The following is a 21,429-nucleotide window of genomic DNA, read 5'->3' on the forward strand; positions in this document are numbered from 1 at the left end:
TTGTGTTCAAAACTCTAATGTACTGTATACATGTAATAAGATGCAAAACTTTTCTCGCTTTAGATATATAATTACAGCGATTAATAAGAATAATATCAATAATTATATGGATAATCATCCGTAGAGGCTCAACTGTATTAATGTAGTAATTATTGTGTCATTAAAAGTTACATTTAATTTTTCGATTCATCTGTAGTAAGATCGAAAGTTTATCAATAAAACTTTTTGTTTTTATTAAAAACTACAAAGAGAATAAAGATCAAGAACTTATTTCGGTACAGTTTTTACAGCTACAAATAATTTTCACAGTTTCTTTAAAACAGTAATCAAGCATTAAAAGCACAAAAATAAAATCCGAAATAATATGTATATTTATACAGTACTCTTCAAATCTTAGCTTTGTTTAATCAAACCAAAAAGTTAGATATGATAAAATCTCTCTTATAATGTTATTTGCTTATTTAATGTACACACTAACTTTTGAGTTACAGTAATTAGTTATCTAAAAATATATATTATAAAGCAAAACCAAAAAAGAAGCTTATTTAAAATTTTAAAAAATAAAACAGTCCCTTCGATTCTTTCAACGGCCCTTTATTATTAATGGAAGAGATAATTAAATTACACTATATACATTTCGAGCTGTTTTAGTTTACAGATTTTCTTTATTAGTACAAGAAATAATACAAGAAATTTTTAGATAATAAATTGCTTGATCCTCCTGTCAGATATAACTAGATACAGTAATTAGATTACCGATTAAATAAATTATTATTTGAAATAAAATAAATACATAGTATTTGTCTTTTAAAGAGATGATACATTTTATAAGTGCATTAATATATGAATTTTGTAAACAGGAAATTTTAAATGAATTATTTTGTATAATCTCATGAGAAAGTGACTAATTCCTATTATCTCTTGTTTTTTTATATCCATTTTATATCCATTAAATCATATATTAGAAGGAGCGACATTGTATTACAGTAAATAACATATATATATATATATATATCATTTGATTATTATTAATAATAATTTGCTAATTGTCAATATTTTGATTAATTTAAACGTTTACATCATCAGCAAACAGATAGACTATTTTAAATAAAACTATTCAAAATATCATTCAATTCAATGGTATATTTAGAACAGACAACTGAATTAAATTATGGTTCCGAATGAAAAATAATTTAATTCTAACTAATAAATTCAAACTTTACGGCATATTTAAGATTAAGGATATACCTCAAGGGTTCCGAAACCGCAAGCTGAGTAGGCTACCGTCACTCGCTTTTTCCCTGCTAAAAATCAAAATTTTAAATGTAAATTAGAAATATAATCATTACATAGTAACTTATATATATTTATTTAGGTTTTTTATGTAGGAAAAGATGTAGGTGTTGTTTCAGAGCTTAATAAATAGATAAATTTAATTTAATATTGTTTTTAAGCCAGGGTTTTTCTTACTGTTTCTTTCGTAATCCTAGTAGGCTATACCAATGATGTACAATCTTTTTTGGATGCGGAATTCGTAGGCTTCCGACAGATCGCATACATTTTTTCTTATAGAGCTGTGGTTTTGAGCCTGCTGAGTATCAACAGTTTTATTTTTTTACAAAATAGTAAGAAGCAGGCTCGAAGCAGGTTTCGAGCTTGTTAAATTAATATATGCTTGCGATATGTAAACTAGTAATATTTAGTTTATTCTCATTTTTTTTTATTTGCCAATATATCAACTTAATTGGGATTGTATCGATTGGAATTGATAACACGAGGCAGAAAACAGGAAAATAAAATCATATGGGCCATATGCGGTCCGGGGACCGCGGGTTACTCACAAATGATTCACATAATAGAAATAGCTGCTCTAATTTTCTATCTCTCGCATGTAATTAAATATCTACGAAATAGAAATGTTCAAATATAACTTTAAAATCATCAATTTGCTCTAATCTGATATTTTATGACAGGCAAAATGCATTATGAAAATTCTAAGAAAAACAATTAGATTGATACATCCGATATAATAGTATAAATGTCTTGTATCGAGTTTTTAGGTTTTAACATAAATTAATTAATAATTAAAAATATTTACCATATGTCACGTAGAAGCGGATCCAGAAGAACTCAAAGAAAACCTAACTCAAAAATTTTTGATTATTGATTTGATTAATTAATTAATCAAATCAATATATAATATATTTGATTAATTAATAAGTATCTTTTTATTAACTCGTGTACAACGATTGTATTGTAGAATGTCCGATATTACTCTAATACACTCTAATAAGTACCATATTTGCAACCATAATAACCCTAATAAGAACCACACAACCGTAATAAGTACCATCATAAATGTTTTTAAAAACAACGTTTTGAAGTTCGAGAAAACAAGTTTTAATTTTTGTTTTCCTGGCAATGGAAAGGACTTAAGCTCTTTTAAACTAACTTAGTTGTAAATGAAGCTTATTTTAAAAAAAACTACCAGAAGAAAATAGTTTGAACTAAGACCGTAGTCGAGTTTATACTAGTGATGTAACGAATAGTATATTCGACCTCAGCCGAATACCGAATATTCGGCCAGGAGCGTGGCCGAATGGCCGAATATTCGGCCAAACTATTCGGCTTGATTAACGCGGGTACAAAAATTGGCGCGCAAAAATTATGACAAGGATCGCGCACCCTGCTCTCTATTTGCCCGCTGTCACTACGAATTTTTCTTTCAGTAGGTCTAAATTATTTAAATTAATTAATTAAATTATAATTATTAAAGTTAATATTAGATGGAGCCAAACGTCTACCTCTAGTGTCAAATTGGTTTATAATTTATGTCCGATATGTAAATAGCCCGATATGATTCGGCAGTTGTTGGTATTTAAATGTAAGTTATAACTTATAAGTTATTTTATTTGCAATCGATCTTTTTAACTCTTTAATTAAGCACTAAAATTTTGTTTTTACTACGTATTTGTAGACTGAGTAGTACCCTAAGGATATACTTTAGTGGTGACATAATATGGTCTAGTTTCTCCCCAGATGTGGAATAGTTCAAATATATTATTGGGGGTTTTCTATTTGTGACGTTTTGTGATATTTTGTTGCTATCGTTTTTGTAAATATTTTTAAAATTAACATGATTTCAAATCTTATCTCTTGCATATAATGAAAAATGCTCGTTCTTTGTTTTATATATAAAATAAATTATATATTAGTTACTCATCTTCTAGAAATAGTTAAATAATTCTTTCTTTAAATACGATAAGTTTCAATAAAACGTTTCGTAAATCATTTTAAAACATCGTAAAAAATATTAAAATATACGCGAATACGAATATAACGTAATTAAACAATAACATTAATGCCCGATACATTCTAACCTACACGCAATCAATGCCATAAGATATCGGGCTAGATAAAGGCTATAATATTATTTAATTACGAAATAATTTAATACTAGAGTTAGACGCTATTTCTTATTAACTTTAATAAGAAATTAATATAAATTAAATTTTAATATAATATAATAATAATAATATAAATTAAATATTAAATTTATTATAATTTAATTTTCAGCATTAATAAAAGTTACCAAAATGATTAATTTACTGTGTTTTTATTTCTTACTCCTGTTTTGAAGTATTCGGTATTCGGCCGAATAGTGACTAAATATTCGGTATTCGGCCGAATAGTGATTTAAATATTCGGTATTCGGCCGAATAGTGAAAAATAGGCCGAATAGGCCGAATACCGGGTAGTAACCGAATATTCGTTACATCACTAATAAAAATGAATGTATGCTTGTCTGTATGCTGTCTGTTTGTCCTTCATGAATTACCACACCATTTATCCGATTGCCATGAAACTTTGGGAAGTTGTTTAATACACTTCCGCGAAGGTTTGTGGCATATGTGAAGACCACCATTTCCCCCCTTTCAAAAATATCTTTATATATGAATTAAGTCTTTTATGTCCAACAGATGGCGCTAACTCTGACGACCTAAGTTTGCTTTTCTGTGAGGCATTATGCTTTTCTGTGAGAATGGACTAAAGCAGATCATTTTCTATCTATCTATATAAATAAAATATAACGTTCGTTTGTTCCTACCGATTCCTTTGAAATTTTGACACAACGTTGCATTCGAATACGCGCGTGTTTTTATATAATATACATGTCGAAATTCTCCCCACTGGGGGAGATGGACAGGATTAAGGCTTACCGTGAAGAACTCGGCTTCTATTATACTATTTTAGATGCGTTTTTGATTGCGTTTTAACAGGGTACGTCAAGAGAATGTACACTAAGAAGGGATTTTTCAAAATTCTCCCCACGGGAAAAGTGCATTTATAATAGATACATTTTGAGCCACAACAACGCGTGGCCGGGTCAGCTAGTTTGACATAAATTTTAATATTTAAAATTAAATGTAAATAAATAAAATATTTAAATTAATATAAAAAAATATTTTAGTTTTACTTAAAAATTTTTTATAAAAAAGATTTTTCGAATATTTGAAAAACAAATATATATATTAATGAATTCCTTCTTTGAAACTTAAAATTTATTTCACATATTTTCAGGAAATATTAAAAACACGTTAAGGATGTTGATCTGTTATAAAAACTTATAAAAATTCTATTAAACACCTCTAATGACGGCAGACTGGCCGAAGCGGTAAAGATGTCAACCTGCTGTTCTGAAAAAACAGGATTCGAGTCATGTCAGGAATTCTAAGGATTTTTCATAAGTCTCGGATACGTCAGCTCCTGTTCCTCACCATCCTGCCTCCATTGTGGACCTGGCCAAATCCACGATGAGTCCGGATAAAATGCCCTTATTGTCCACAGAACGGAGTTAAAAAATGCGTAATAAAATCCCACGATGAATGAAGTTTTACCTCGAAAGAAAGAAAAATATTTACATTGAATGTAAATATTTTTTTAAATGGCGTTTTCTGCTATTACTTAACAGAATATTAATAGAACATAAATCTGAAAACATATATCTTTTGAAAAAAATTTACATTATATTTTATTAAAGATGTATATTCATAACTTAATTTGTTTATCTTAACGATAGCCAATAATATTTTTATAGACAAACTGAAAAAGTCTTACTTGTACCATAAGGACAATATCCGGACCACGATTTCTGTGATCAAAAAGCGTGAAAAACTTTCCTTCCTTACTAACTTTTCCTGGATAAGATTGCTAATATATTATTTAATACTTTCCATTAAAATGAATGATATATTTTTTTAGTTTTTACCATGAAATAATTGTATTTAAAAAAAAAATATTTGTATTTTTCAAATTCAGCATTTGAAAATATTTTACAAAGTTTGCCTAAATGGATAAATTTATTTAATAGAAATTTTGATTTTACGAAATAAGACATTTCAATTTAAAATTAGGAAATTAGTAAATTAGGAATGAATCAAAATTTAATATGTATAAATAATTAGGAAAAAATGTTTTGCATATTTTTCGTAAGTACGAAATGACTGAATATTGCTATAAAAGTAAAAGCAAAACTGATCATAAATTCTTTTTGCTAATAAACTATTCATAACGCAATACAGAGTAAGTCAGCAGTGAAGCCAGATTTACAGGCAATTATCAATTGAAAATATTCATTTCAATTGACAAAAGTAAGTTTTCGTAAAATATGATTAAATGATTAACGGAGTCATAAAAATTTATCGAATTTAAACATATTCTATTTTCTTCAATTCTGAAACTGATCAACATGCAGAAATCAAAACCTGTAAATATTAAATAAATTCGTTATAATAGAGAAAAATGGAAATATCAAAAATCATTTTAGTAACATGATCTTGGTAATTTTATTTGTGATTTGAATTTTAAATACACTCTAAACTCTTTGTATTTTAAACTTGTTCACAATAAAGAGAATTTGATACATTATAGAGATAAGACATTATAGTATAATAAAATATGTAAATAATAATAATTTAAATAAAGGGATGGCGCTGGAATTAGAGTAACTAGATTATCATATAATCTAGTTACTGTAGCTGGAATAAGATAGCGTGGCATAAAACGCTACCAGGAAGTGCTTGATGTAATTCCACTAATGAAGCCTCGAGTAAAGACGGATTTGGATAACGTTTTAAAGGTTTAAATAAATTTACTTATTGTGTAAAAGTCGTAGTGTTTTGTTCTCAAAGTTGGTAAAGATTGAGTGCTTTAACTTGAAGAGGAAATTTTTTTATATTTAAAAGAATTTTTCTTTTTACTTTTTTTTAATGCAAAATAACCAACTTCAGCGAGAATTTTCGGCTCACCAATGGTCAAGTGGTTCCGTTCCCTGAACACTGGACCAAGCGGTTCGGTCGTGGGTTCGCGCCTCACTCGGACGGGCTGGCCACGTGGAGTTTTCCGGGTTTTTTCCACGTCTAAATAGGAGCCAGTTTCCCTTAAAAAATCCTCTCTGAAGGCATTTCCCTAGGCAGATCGCCCAAGTGTTGCGTTGCCATAACTTAACAAAACAAACATTGAGAATATTTATAGAGTATTTTGTGTTGTATGCTGCAATGATATAACTAACGTGACTCCATTACATATTTAAATATGCTGTCTAAACTGCAGATTTCTTCCCGAATCTATTGCCGATAGAACACAAAATGTGTGAAAATTTAAATTTTGACGATATATTTAAGGATTTCGCTGAAATCAAAAAACGAAGAATAAATTTTATGATATAATTCGTTTTAATTAACACTTTTCTTAATTTTAGTCTTTGAATTTTTTACAACTTTGTAGGCTAACATTTTAAATCTATATTGTTTTATTACTATATTTATTTATTTATTTATTTTTTTGTATACGTGGATTAAGGAAATATTTTAATTTTAAATTTATTTATTAATATTTTTAAATAAAATTGTGACAAAAATTATATAATGTAGCTACATTTTTGAAGGGCCACGCATTTTATGATTGACCAGAATCCCGCGGTTGTTAGCAGCGGCCTTGACTGCGAGTATGCGATAGACAAGCGTTATTATCCTAAGCGTATAAACGCATGTGATAACCGACAGCGAATGACAAGCGAGGATTAACAAACACATTTTGTTAGTTTACAAACTATACTTTTATTCGCTGCACTATCGGGTTCTTTGTACATTGGATCCCAACGTGTAAGCGGTGAAACTACAAAATCCTGAATACATAAAACAATACTATTAATATTACAAGTATCCTTATATCTATACTTAATCTACTTACAAACTAGAAGAAGGAAAGAAGAGAGAACATAAGTACAGAATAAGGGGAAGGTGGAAATACCCGGGTTTCTGCTCTGGGTGCTCCGTGATAGTGGGCGGGGTTACTGATGTCTCTGATCATCCACTCCTATCAACGAGGCTTTCCTTGGCTCTTTCTTTAATCTATTTTAGTAGATTTCTATCGTTCACTTTGTCGATAATCCACTGCCGAATCAGTCCCACAAAATTGGCAGATCGGTAAGAAGTTCTTTGCCTACTTTAACAGACTAGATGGCTTCTCCTCCTCGACCTCACTCGTCGACCCTCAATTCCTATCTTCCGTCGTTCCGCTTTAGAGCCTGTTCTCTTCGACCTTCCTCGTCGAGAGCCGAGATCCCTTCTGCCCGTTCTTTTTCTCTCCTTTCTTTTATTACTTTGTTTTTTACAACGTTTTTTTTTTCGTGTCGGAGGCATCACTCCCCATCTGATAGTAAAGCAATTAGTAAAGTAATTAAGAAGGAAGTCTTTTCTTTAGTCGACAGGAAAGGGAGAGAAACAAAAGAAATTTTAAGTCTAACTTAAATTTATAGAATTATTAATTACAAAAAAATATACATTAATATGGCCAACGGCCACATGCGCAAGTCCTCGCATGTGTTTTGTTCATACGTCGACATATACTGTACATCTGGATGTAACAAATACATGTTTCGAAACATCGCGGTCATGGACCAATGAGCAAAGCCAACGCATTTAACTCGCAATATATATAACTGAATTTATACGTCTGTTTTCGACTATATGATCTCTAAGAAAAAAATCGTTCTATTGGTCGATGGAGCGTGTTTGAAGGAGCGAGTTAGCGCACGAGTCAACTCGACAGACTCGCGCGTACATCTCACGAGAATCGAACGCCACCGGGCATAGTTATTATGGTAACTGTGACGTTTCGCAGCAGTGAGAACCGACCTTAAAAACGTTTGTAAAAATAAAAAAAAATTTAAGCTGGGCAAAAAGATGTTGGTAAAATTGAAGTGATAACTTTAGTTTTATTTTCCACTTTTTTCGCAGTAATTTATCTTTTGGAAATGTGTGCATACTGACTTTGATGAAACTTTAGACTTACATTCAAATACACAGCAATACTTATTATTTACCATTGTAAGTTGAACACTTTCTAATTTTAACAAACCACAGACTTTATACCCATAGCAGCCGCCATTATGTAGTTCGCGCTAATACCGCTAGGTGTCAGATCTATCGTTGGCACAAGCGAATAGGTTTAATGAAAGTCTGGCTGCAAGGTATATAGAGATAAGGTAGCGCAACTCGCTCTAGCGAGAAAAATGCCACTGCGCATGACGTCACCATCGAGAAACTTGATTCACTACCGCTCTGTAACATGTTGCTGTTTATGTCAGAAACGCAATCTTAGAGAAACGAATGCACCGCAAAACTCAAACAACGGTTAATAAACTTGTACGATTGTTAATATGGTGCTATTCAAAATCAAATTAATTAATTAAATTACGCCTGTAAACTTATTCTACATAACACGCCGCAATTCACTCGTATGAGAAAACTAATTAGAGAAAAAGTATTCTATAAGCAATTAAATCGTTACTTTACCTCATGGCTACTCTTCAGGCAAATAAACATGAAAAAATATGAAAAATAAAAAAATAGGCAAATAAACATGAAACAATAAAAAATAAATGTTTTTCCGTGATATTTCCCGAGTAAAGAATAAAATTTTTTTGTTATAAATATGTTTCTTATATAAAACTAAAGTTTAAAAAAAATAATACTAATGCTTCACAAGTAACAAAATGCATTTTTGCTTTTTTATTCAATACAAAATGAATGTAGGTATTACAATAGATCTAGATATTATATACATACTGGTTTAAGCAAAACATTGCATCAAGAGAGCTATATATATATAGCTCTCTTGATGCAATGTTTTGCTTAAACCAGTATGTATATATATATATATACAGTCAAACCTGTTTTTATGCGGTGGATAGGAACCGCATAAAAAAAACGCATAAAAAATCGCACGAAACTTCACGAGTGGCTATAAATAATAGTTTTCGCAACACAATTAAAAAATATTTTTTTATGCGGTCAATAGGGACCGCATAAAAAAAGTCTCACATAGAAAATACTGTAACTCCAAACCGTACGAAATAGAATTTATTGACAACAGATGTCAGCACTTGACTGCATCGTCTCGTCTATCGTCTGTTTTACATATTTTTGTCCAGGTGGTGTTTTTTTTTTTTTTTACTTAAAAAATAAATTATTTCATTTCTCGCATATTCATGCAATAATATTACTATAATAAGTTCATTTATGCTATAATAAGTTTATTTAGCTATAATAAGTCAACGTGAAACATGACGAATCGCACGAGACTAGTCGCCAACTATACCGCACAAACCTGTTTTTATGCGGTCTTTTCTGTGCGATTTTTATTTGTGCGATTTGTTTTGTGCGATTTTTTTTTTGGTGCGGTATATGAAAATTTCAATCAAATTGGAACATAATTGACTCCTGTAAAATTTTTAAAAACTCTATTGGTTGTTTTCTATAACATTAGCAGGTTTTTTCATTTTTTATTCAGAAAAATTTTTTTCTCATACGTTTATTTCGGTCCCCTCTTATTTTAATAGCATAAAAACCATAAATATTATGTTATATTTGAACAGATGCGGTAAGTTAGCTCCCCTCCAGCTTTAGACTGCAGGTGTGAAATTTCAGGCCTTGTTAAATGAAATAACACTTCCTGCAGCTATATTTATCAAATAAAATCATTATTTAACGATTATTTTTAACTTTTTAATGTTAGATTCGTATTTAAGTGGAAATAATTAATCAATATAAAAATTAAAATTCTTAGAGGATTTTTTTCCCCATTAGGTGTTGCAGAAAAAGGCCCAAGGAGTTAAAAAAGCAATTTCTAGTTATTTCGTACGGTTTCGAGTTATTTTCTACGTGAGACTTTTTTATGCGGTCCATATTCACCGCATAAAAAATATTTTTTAATTGTGTTGCGAAAACTATTTTTATAGCCACTCGTGAAGTTTCGCGCGATATTTTTATGCGTTTTTTTATGCGGTCCCTATCCACCGCATAAAAACAGGTTTGACTGTATATAATTATACATTTTTTAGTGTCTGGCTGTGCAAGCATATGAAGCTTGCCACTTTCTTGCCTTTTTTTGGTGTTGTTTGGCGGACCTTTGGATTTTGCTTTCTGCATTTATATAACGTATCCTTATAAAAAGTCTTGTTCTGACATACAATTTTATTACTTGAGGATGCAAATGTGGAAACTTTTTTGATAAAATTTCGCAGAGGCCCTTAACGACATTGCTCACTTTGGAAATATTGTTTCCAATAAACAGCGAAAATGTTACTTCCATTTGCTTTACAGTGTTCGGTCAGCTATCTGTTGGCATTTTTTTTTTTTTTTTTTTTTAACTCTTTCCGCCCTGTGGGCACTAAGAGGGCCTCTTTTTCAGTAGGCCCATTATGGGTTCGGCCAGGCCCACAATGGGGCGACCGGGTGGTGAGGGACGGGGCCCGACGTATCCGAACGGACCACCCCCGAAGAATTCTTGGGGATTATTCGACCCGTTCGGATTCGATCCCGGGTCCCCCAGCAGCGGTAGGCTGCCACCTTTACCGCTCGGCCATCCGGCCGTCTATCTGTTGGCATTATCAAGCCACCTCGAGACAATTTTTCTATCCAGTCATTGTTCAATTGAGGTGAAGAGAGTTTCATTTCTTCACTATTATGACCAAGAGAAATATCAATTTGCTTACAACGATAAGCAATATAACCTGCTAAGTAGCGCAGTCCCTGTTCAGAACATTCAGCTGTAGGTACTGACAGACAAGATGGAGACATTTCTAAAGTCATTTCTTGCACCTCTGAGTCCTCTTCAATCATCTTAAGTGCTTCTTCCATACTAAGAATTAATCCAGTGAAAAGATGCGATGTAAGGTATTCATCAGCATCTTTGTCAATTGCTACTGGACATGAAGAGCTTAATGTAATGTCAGTAACATTTCTATTCATGATCATAAGACGTAAACGATTCTTAAATTCAACAGGGAGGGGGTGGTCATATGTTCTTCCTAATGCACGAATCTGAGAAAAAAATTTTCTAAACAGTCTTGATTAAATCTTGCAGTTAAAATGTACTTAATATTGTAATTTTTACCAAGGTCTGTGTAGCAGCAGAGGAGTGAACGAATGGACATAAGGAAGCCTTTCTGAAATGGTAACAAATGTGCTCTTTTTCCCAACTTCATATTCTTACAAATAGAATAAAATTTGCAAAGTACTTGTTCTTGGCCTTCTGTATGCATTCCAAAGGCACTAGCAATTGGACGATCATCAATTTTAGGGATTCTTGAATTGAGGATGTCAAAAGTATCGTTTACAAGTTTTACAAAATCAGAAATTTCCTGGTCATCAGGTAGAAGGAAAAATATTGCTTGAGCGACACGATTAGAAAATAACTGGCAAGCTAGATTAACTTTTTGACGTTCTCTTCCACGCACATTCACATGAGCTTGTGTCAGTTTTGGACATAGCTTCATTTCCCCATTATCCAAGGATAATATTTTCAGAAAAACATCTTTATTCACATGTTTTCCTCCTGGTAAAATAATGCCTTCATCTAATACATGATTCCTCAAAAGTTTAATCAAATGTGGCACATCTGAATAGACCCATATGTGCTTTCCTGGATGTGTAGGATTTTCAAAGCATGTATTTTCATGGTCAACTTTGAGATAGTTCCATACCTTTGAATTTTTTCCTCCCCGATCACACACAACAGCAACAACTATAAATCCTGCACTCTGAACTTTAGTTATTATTTCTTTCAATAATTCACCTGTCATAGTGGTATCAAAGTCATAATAAACAGGCTGTTTCCAATTCCCACACAGGGCACGAGCCATTACTACCTGTACCTGACTGTGAGGTCCAAAAACTTTGTCCATCTCTTGGTCATAACAGAGTCTGGAGTCAACATTCATTTCATCAAAGCTTAGAATGCAGAGAGATTCTATAACTGTGAGACTTTCAGATTTCATCTTCATTATTTGCAAAACATCATGAAGTACTCCTGGATAGCAATGAAAAGATGAAGAAACCCATCTCCTTAAAGTAGAAAGTGCAGGTAAAGGTCCAGGCTTTTTCTCATATACATATAACACTTCTTAGACAAAGAACGCAGGGTCAGTGCTTTTGCTATATCTTCTTTTGTCCAATGTGGCTTCATTTTTTGTGTTATAAGACAATCTATTTGTGTTTTGGTAAATATTTTTTTCAAAATATTATTTATTTTCTCATTCACTTCTTCATGTTTTTTACTTTCTAATAATTTTAATTTTTGATTTTTCTCAGTAAGAGCCAAATGTAATAATTTATTTTTTCTTTTCAGAGTAAATATTTCCCTCTTCAAGTGATCAATTTTAGCATTTGCTAAATCCAGTTTTTTTTGCTAATTTCACTTCCAGAGAAGGCTCGCTTATAGGTTCAGTTTCAGTACCTATGTCAATTTTATTCTTTTTTGGTGAAAGATGGGACAGTCTGTTCAGTGCACGTTTCCGATTTTCTCGCTGTGTATATCTTATTGTTCTGTCATGCATTTGCTCTACTATCTCTGATGTACATGGGACATCCGAAGATCTAACAGGAGCTAGATTTAAAGATGGCACAGCGTCAGGTTTTAAGCGTCTCCTGGAAGGTATATTTAAGAGTTCTGCTTTTAGATCTCTCTCTTAGTCGTCTTTAAGGAAGTGTGCACTGCAAACTGTTGCATTTTCAACATTGACTTTGTCCTCTCGTTTGCAGGCATGAATCCACTTACTTCTAAGAGTAGGATACTTTGGAAAAGAATGATAAATTACATTACTTCCTTCACTGCCACGCAACAGTTTGGCATTATTCAACTTGATCAATGAACAATAACTAAAAAATTCACACGTCAACACACTACTACTTAACAGATACTTTAAAAATATTAAATTTCACCTTATACTTGTATTCCGAACACCCATCAAAACTTAATTTCAAGTGTAAACGAACAAAGATCACCACGGTATGTCGAAAGCTCACGTGTTTCTCGGAGCGTGTTTCTCGATGGTGACGTCATGTGCACAACGATTAAAAGAGAAACCTACTGCGCACGCAAAATGAGCACCCCCTGGTCTGGCTGCACGCACGGCAACTAGCAACGGAGGTGCCATTAATCGTTTGACTGGGGGCTGCACGCTTGGCGTAGTGTCGTCGCCATCTCAACTGAACCACTAAATGGCATTGGATATTGTTTACGTGTGAATCCCACTTCTGTCTGTTGAGGAATGACGGATATGGCGGTATTCTTGATAATGCAACGTACCAGCCTTTTTCGCCGAGCATCATATCGGCCCCACACAGGCCATTGTGGCTTGGGGAGGCATGATGCTCGATCAGTGAGCAACTCTGATGGACATTTCGATACTCTGATAGAGAACCAGTACGTCACACGAATTATGGGGCCTGTGGTTGTGCCACTGGTGCAGGTCGCATCCGATATGGTGTTCCAGAAAGACAATACCCGACAGTATGACGCACGGCAAACTTTCACCAGCCTGAACGGAATTCATATCCTTCCTTACCCAGCAGTCTCGCAGAATATCTCTCATCTATGGGACTTCGTCTGACGTGTGGTGAACCGAGCACCACCGCCACATACTGTAGATGACATGCACGCCGCAGTGGACGCAGCTTGACAAGGGATACCTCAGGCAACCGTTAATTGCCTTATTGATAGTATACTGGCCTATATATACAGTATATACTGTAGCCTCGCCGTATAGCAGCCTATATAGCGCGTGTGGATCATATTTGTTACTGAACAAATATATGTATATTATGTTACTTTATACATGTATTTTTGTTAATCTGTATATACTTTATATATTTATCTTTGTTAAATGTATATTATGTACTTAATATATGTATCTTTGTTCTTTTAATTACTTGCATATGTCTCTTACCTCTACCGGACTTGCAATGCGCACGCGGTTATACGCATTCCTTCGTAATGTTGACATTTTGAGGAGAGTACTTACTGCAAAAAAACTCGTAATCGTATAGTCATTATTAATCATTATTAACTTTGATTTATTTCGAAATATTTTTTTCACTCGACTTTTTTAACGCCGATATAATCAAAAACAGATAGAGAGAATTAAATAAATACAATACAGCAACGTTCTCAAGTACCATCTTTATCTGACAGACTGCGTATATTTTGACTTTCAGTATAAGTGACGTTGTCTTTTATTATGAGGAGTAACCCAACTCTGAGGTTTTTTTAACTTTTTGCCCTGTGGGTACTAAGAGAGTCTCTTTTGGCAAGCCAATTATGAGTTCGGCAAGACCCACAATGGGGGCGACCGGATGGCGAGGGACTGGGCCCGACATATCCGGCCGGACCACCCTCGAAAAATTTTTCAGGTCTTCCAGAACGATAGGTTGACACCTTGGCCGCTCGGCCATCCGGCCATCACGAACGGTGCTTAAAATCCGGACATCTGGCCACTCTAATAATATTATCTAAAAAATTTGATAAAAGAAAAAATTATGAGAATCTGTTTATTTACTGAATTAATCTTTTAACAAACTGACTATTTTACCAATTAATTCATTCAACGATTTTACTTTTAAAACAATTAAATCCATCATATTTTAGTTTCTTAACTTGAACTATTAATCGATACCTTTAAATAATGTAATAAAATTTGTTATCATCAACAACATTTCATTTTTAAATATTTAAAAATTTGGTTAACATTTAAATTTTAGAGTCATATTTCTTTCGTTTAATAAAGAACTTGTGACATAGATATCAGTTTGACTCATATTCGAGATGAAATACATTTTTTATTATAATATTTATTTTAATTTTTGTAGATGGATATATTTGTTATTTATATACAAGGTTTTGTATTTAGATTATTTATTTATTTATTTGGTTAATTTTCGATGGAGAGTTTAGCCGTGAGATGGCGGGATGTTATCATCATGGTGTCTCACGTCGGCTGAAATGACAATCTGTTCTAACAATATAAATGGAATTCGTTAAAGCTTCCAATTGCTTAGTTATTCTTATTATTGCTTATTTATTATATGATAACTGGACGCTAAAACAAATAATTAGAGAGCGAAAGCAAAATATTTCTGAAGATGGAATATATTCATCAGTTTGGTGTCGTGGAAGTAATAATACTAATCGCAAATGTAGATTTAAAAATCTCTGTTATTGGCCAAGAAGTAAAGAATATATATTTTTTCATCATGAAAAATCGATTCTGAGTGGAGTGCCAAATAATCGATTTCCAGTTCTAGTCGATTTATCTTCTGTTGATGATCACAATACTCAGTATTTCACGTTTGTAGATCTTCCTCATTCAGTATCTAATGATTTTAAAATTGAATTTATTAATAAATCAACCTTAATATTTAATAGATTCAATCCGGACAATTTAATGCATGTTTTTCATGATGATTTATTACCTGTTTATGCAACATTAAACGAGATTTGCGACAAGATAGATGACTGTAAGGTTCAGTTGTTTTTTTCCGAAAACAGAGGTCCTGGACCATATTATGAGTTGTACAAAATATTTAATGTTGCACCTTTAATCAGAGAACTGAAATTGGATACATTGTATTGTTTTAAAAATGCATGGTTAGGATTAAATAAAATGACAACTTGGTATGATTATGGCTTTAAAGTACCACAAGGGCCTCTAATGGATAAGGACTGGACAATGATGTCAAGAATAATTAAGCAGTTTTGTGAATATTTTATAAAGTCTCTTAATTTAAGTAATTGGAAAAATAATAAGGAACAAACTGCAGTGTTAATAGTTAGAGAACAAAGCCGTCTAATTTTGAATGAATACGAAGTGATTGAAACTATTAAAGAGACTACGGGACTTTCCGTTCTTGTAGTAGGATTAGAAAAATATTCGGTACCAGAAATAGTTAATATCATTAGGCATTGTGTTTTAGTTATTGGAATGCATGGTGCATTGTTAGTTTTATCTATGTTTTTACCACCTGGCTCTATTTTAATAGAATTATTTCCTTATGCAGTAAACTCAACACATTATACACCATATAAAACTTTAGTTTCTTTACCAGGAATGAATATTATATATCAGTCATGGCAAAATATGGAATTAAAAAATACAGTAACTCATCCAGATAATCCAGTACATCTTGGAGGAATAAATCATTTATCACCTGAACAGAAACAAGCTATACTATTTAACAAAGAAGTTCCACAACATCTTTGTTGTTATAATCCTGAATGGATGTTTAGAATATATCAAGATACTATTGTGAATGTATCTTCGTTAAAGTACACGTTAAAGTCGGTTTGGGATAATCGAAATTATGACTTAGAAAAGATTTTAGTAAAGAATTCTGAAAACATTGTGAAATTATTTTATCCTGGTCAAGTTCGCCATTCAAGATGCAATATAGTATCAACAGTAGATAATAAAAATGCAATTAAAATTACCTGGGAACCTCCTTGGAATTTGCAATATATACCTTATGCTTTAGTGCAATATGAAGTATGGATATTATTAAATGATACTGAAAATGTGACAGCTGTGATAATGAAAGAGACAAATTACATATTTGAGAATATTATAGATAATAGAGAATATCTTATTTGGATCCGATGCCATGCCGATAGTCAAGTTGGACCTTTTAATACTTATCCAATTAGTTGCAATACTTAGTTTTTAAAATGTAATAAATGAAACAATTTAAAGTCTTGGATAAATGTAATACTTGAGCTATTTGTTCATATTGTAAAATCTGCATTAATTATGTATCTACTCTAAATGCTTTGTCTGTAATGGCACCTGATATTCTGTTTTAATCCTGCCTTTATTTTTTAAATATAAATGAATATTTTATTTATAAAATAAATATTTATTTTTTATTAATAAAATGCTTTAACATCAAATATCAAATTATTACTGTAAAATAATTGCAATAGAAGAAATGAAGCTTTGTTTATAATAATGAGTACACTTCTTGTGAGAAATCTCTCATTTAGTAATAATATTTCATAGATTACATTCTTTGAAAACATGTAAAATAATTCTAATGGTTTTAGAAAATATTAATTTTATTTTAAGATTTAATAACAATACAGTAACAAAATATTTTATTCAGAATTATTTTCTTTTTCTTAATTGTAATTAAATTATATAAATGTATGATTTACATTAAGGAATATATATATTTATATATACAGTATTATGATTAATCAGTCTAATGTCTTTAATCTAAAAGACATTAGAGAAACTTGTCAATAATCTTATGTTTGAGGGATTTTCCTTTTCATATTAGGCTCTATTTTGAAGCCATCAAGTATGCTGCACTTGAGCATGAAGTTATTCCTGTTTGGATTGATTTCATGTCTTATAATTGAAGTGTAATTAGTTTTTAGTGGGATTTTATTGATGTTATTCAAGTGAGGATATGACAGGTATGTTCTTTCATCTTTGGTGTCTTGTGGACAGGCTTGAAAGGTCACAATCAATCTGGGGTTTAATCTTTGAGCTATACAGACAATTTTGTTTTACTTTAAATTGGTAAATTTCCCAATGCTTTCAGACCTTTAGAGAGCAAAATTCTGTCCAGAATTGATGCAATCATAATTTGAGCACAAGTCCTGATAAAACTGTCATTATTCGTTTTATTCCTATGTATATTTTATAGAATCCTGTCTTTATGATAAAATCGAAATTTTCTCCTACTCAAATATTTGAAAGATTCTTGATTCTAGACTTTCATGGATCAGGCATCATGATTTGTTGCTTGAATAAAACTGGATTCATTTTCTAATTATACAAAAAGTGCTGATGGCAAAATTTCTGCAATCTCATATCATCTGGGTATTTATTGTATAGTTGTCATTGTATTTATTCTACATTGTTTTTTTTGTGATTTAGTTTTTTGTTCACAGAAAATGCCAAATTAAGCTGCAAAAGTTGCAGCATACTACAGTGTGCTTTCTTCAGAGTCAATGATTTCACATTGACATTCTGTTCAGCCTTTTTTATCTTGTTTTCTTTTTTGTTTTTTATTTGGCCACACTGAGTCTAAAAGAAAATACTCAAATATAATAAGCAATTGTGCTTTAGATCTAATTGTATAGATTGATGAAAAATCTCTTCCAATAGAGAATGATGATCATTTCACGACAGCAACATATTTATAGTATTTGTTTTTAAGTAAACAGATTAGAGTACTGTAGAATTTCAAGCCTCCGTACGTCAGAAAAAAGTGGAGATTAACTTTTCGTGTATTAACATATATAGTACAAATAAGAAAAAGAATGATTTTATCTGACTCCACCGGTTTTAAGATAACAGTTGTTTTGAAATAATTTTTATCCTTTACATTATTGTATTAATATTTACAGTAGTTGTAGTAGTAGGAGTAGTAATGACAGTTACCTGCTTCGGCTTAATGTTAAAATTTCGTCATTATTGACAAGATGTAATTTTCTCAATACTTTTAATGATGTTTATGTTTTTAATTATGCAATACGATACCATCGTAATAAATGTAGGAATTAATCTATTATCTTCGTGAATTAAAGAAAATATCATCGACAACGTAACATGTTGATTGTTGGTAGCCCAGTCATTCGTGGTAGACGGCTGAATGAAAGGTGTCAGCTTACCGCTCTGGGGGACCTGGAATCGAATCTGATCGAGTCGAAAAATTCTTAAAATTGGTGGTCGTTTGGATGTCAGGTCCCGTCCTTCGCCGTCTGGCTGTCCTATTGTGAACTGAGCAGAGCCTTACCTATTGAGAAGGAGATCGGTTAAGTCGGTCACCGATTACATCCACGAATAGAGTCGTCGTCGTACCGGATAAATGATACTGGACAGTAAAGACGTCCAACGGTCGTTGTCACGAGTTCATTTTACAGAAATATATACAAGAGTTACAATTACATCGACCGTATTGCTAACCGCAGCATACTAAAAAGGTCTTAAGTGTCCACAATGCTGAAGGTAAAAAAGACTGCTAAATATCAAAGACATCGTTGAATAGTACTTCTCTAATGACAGTTACCTGGTATTGTTATTTATTTTTATAACTAATTTTTTAAATTTTAATGTATTTAATTAATTTATTATTAACAGATCACACTAACAAAAGTTAATGCGATCTGTTGATAATTGGACCGTTTATTTTGAAAGTGGTGTAAGTCCATTTTTTGAAAAAATTGAGAAATCACATAATATACATACAATTTAGTGTGAACTTTTTATTTATAAACAATTCACACTTAGCATTTTATTACTATATTATTTTTATATTCATTTTATTATTATGCTTGTAAAATATGTGCTATATGTACCATATGCTTTGATCAATTAAAAATTCATCGATAAAGGACATTGCATAACCATTGATTATGAAAGTGGTATAAGTCTATTTTCTGCAGTCTAATTAAGCATTTGGGCTGTCCATAAAATACATTCATTTTTCTTGAAATTTTTACTCCCCCCTTCTTGTCCCAGTTTATCCAAGTTTTTGTAACCCCCTTCCTCCCTTCAGTGTGAGACATCATTTATGGACAGCCCCTTACAACAGAGGAGTAAAACTATGAATTTTACCAACAAATGTACAATTTGATGGAATGGGAAAAAATCCATGTAATGAACCTAAATGAAAAGCAGTATCTAATGGTAAGCTTATAATAATGATAAACTTATAGTTTAACAATAAGTAAATATTTTTAATGTTCAGAATAAACTACGCTATTTTATTTCTTGTTATATATAAACAAAATCAGAATAAAACGCAATGCGTTTCAAGTGAAATTGAGTTTTACATAATAGAAATTTAATGAATTTTACAGTTCAATAATTATGAAAGTGGTGTAAGTCCATTTATGGCCCAGAAAGAATATATTAGTTTAGTTAGATTCACATAGACGTCTTTATGCAATCATCTTACATATTTCTAAAGTCATAGAAACATTGTCAAACTTAGTACACTTTATTTATATTTTTGAATCAACTAAAATGCAAATGTTTAAACATCTTAAATGATGTTTTGAAATAACAGAGAAGCTTCACGTGGCAAACACGGGAGTCATATGAACGAAAAACTGTAGTGAACTTTTGACGAATGAAAATTATTAGAAACTACAGTAGAGCACCGATTATCCGACCCCAGATTAACCGACTTATCGGTTAACCGATCACGTTCTAGTCGGCAATTCAAATGTCCATTAGTGATGTGGTGCTACAATATTTGGTTATGTCTTGGCTACTTTAATATTATTTTTGTTAAATTTTTGCATGTTTTAGCTGGCAGCACTGGCTCGACCATGAAAGGGAGGCTAGTATTTAAACCATGCTTAATTTTTTTTATTTTGTCTTTATTTTGTGGAAAATAAAGAAATAATTTTTCACGATACAATAGCGACGATTATTATTTTTAAAAAACTTTTTGTTAGGCTTAACATCGTTAAAAACTCAACGCAAAGCGACGCACAACGGAGAAAAATTTCAACATGGGGTAGGTTTTTTTTTTAACTCTTTCCACCCTGTGGGCACTAAGAGGGCCTCTTTTAAAAGGCCCATTATGGGTTCGGCCAGGCCCACAATGGGGCGACTGGGTGGTGAGGGACGGGGCTCGACATATCCGAACGGACCACCCCCGAAAAATTCCTGGGGATTATTTGACCCCGGGTCCCCCAGAGCGGTAGGCTGTTACCTTGACCGCTCGGCCATCCGGCCGTCACATGGGGTAGGTTTTTTTTTTTTTTTTTTTTTTTAACTCTTTCCGCCCTGTGGGCACTAAGAGGGCCTTTTTTCCAAGCCATTATGGGTTCGGCCAGGCCCACAATGGGCCGACCGGGTGGTGAGGGACGGGGCCCGACATATCCAGACGGACCACCCCCCGAAAAATTCCTGGGGATTTTTCGACCCGTCGGGATTCGAACCCGGGTCCCCCAGAGCGGTAGGCTGCCACCTTGACCGCTCGGCCATCCGGCCTACATGGGGTAGGTTAATAGCAATATACTAATACACTATACTGATGTATTTTTTCATACTTTTCGGTTATCCGACCA

The 21,429-nt window shown here is 32.3% G+C and overlaps 1 protein-coding gene across 1 annotated transcript; it reads left to right on the top strand.

The window, feature by feature from the left end:
- Positions 1-15,311: 15,311 nt before the first annotated feature.
- LOC136981345 (protein O-linked-mannose beta-1,4-N-acetylglucosaminyltransferase 2-like) lies at positions 15,312-17,322 on the top strand. The gene has a single exon (XM_067277662.1). It carries the CDS (start codon positions 15,371-15,373, stop codon positions 17,054-17,056), a length of 1,686 nt encoding a protein of 561 aa, XP_067133763.1. The 5' UTR covers positions 15,312-15,370; the 3' UTR covers positions 17,057-17,322.
- The last annotated feature ends 4,107 nt before the right edge of the window (positions 17,323-21,429 follow it).

The sequence above is a fragment of the Centruroides vittatus genome, unplaced genomic scaffold (assembly GCF_030686945.1).
Source record: "Centruroides vittatus isolate TY-2023 unplaced genomic scaffold, ASM3068694v2 contig_753, whole genome shotgun sequence".
Classification (NCBI taxonomy): Eukaryota; Metazoa; Arthropoda; class Arachnida; order Scorpiones; family Buthidae; genus Centruroides; species Centruroides vittatus.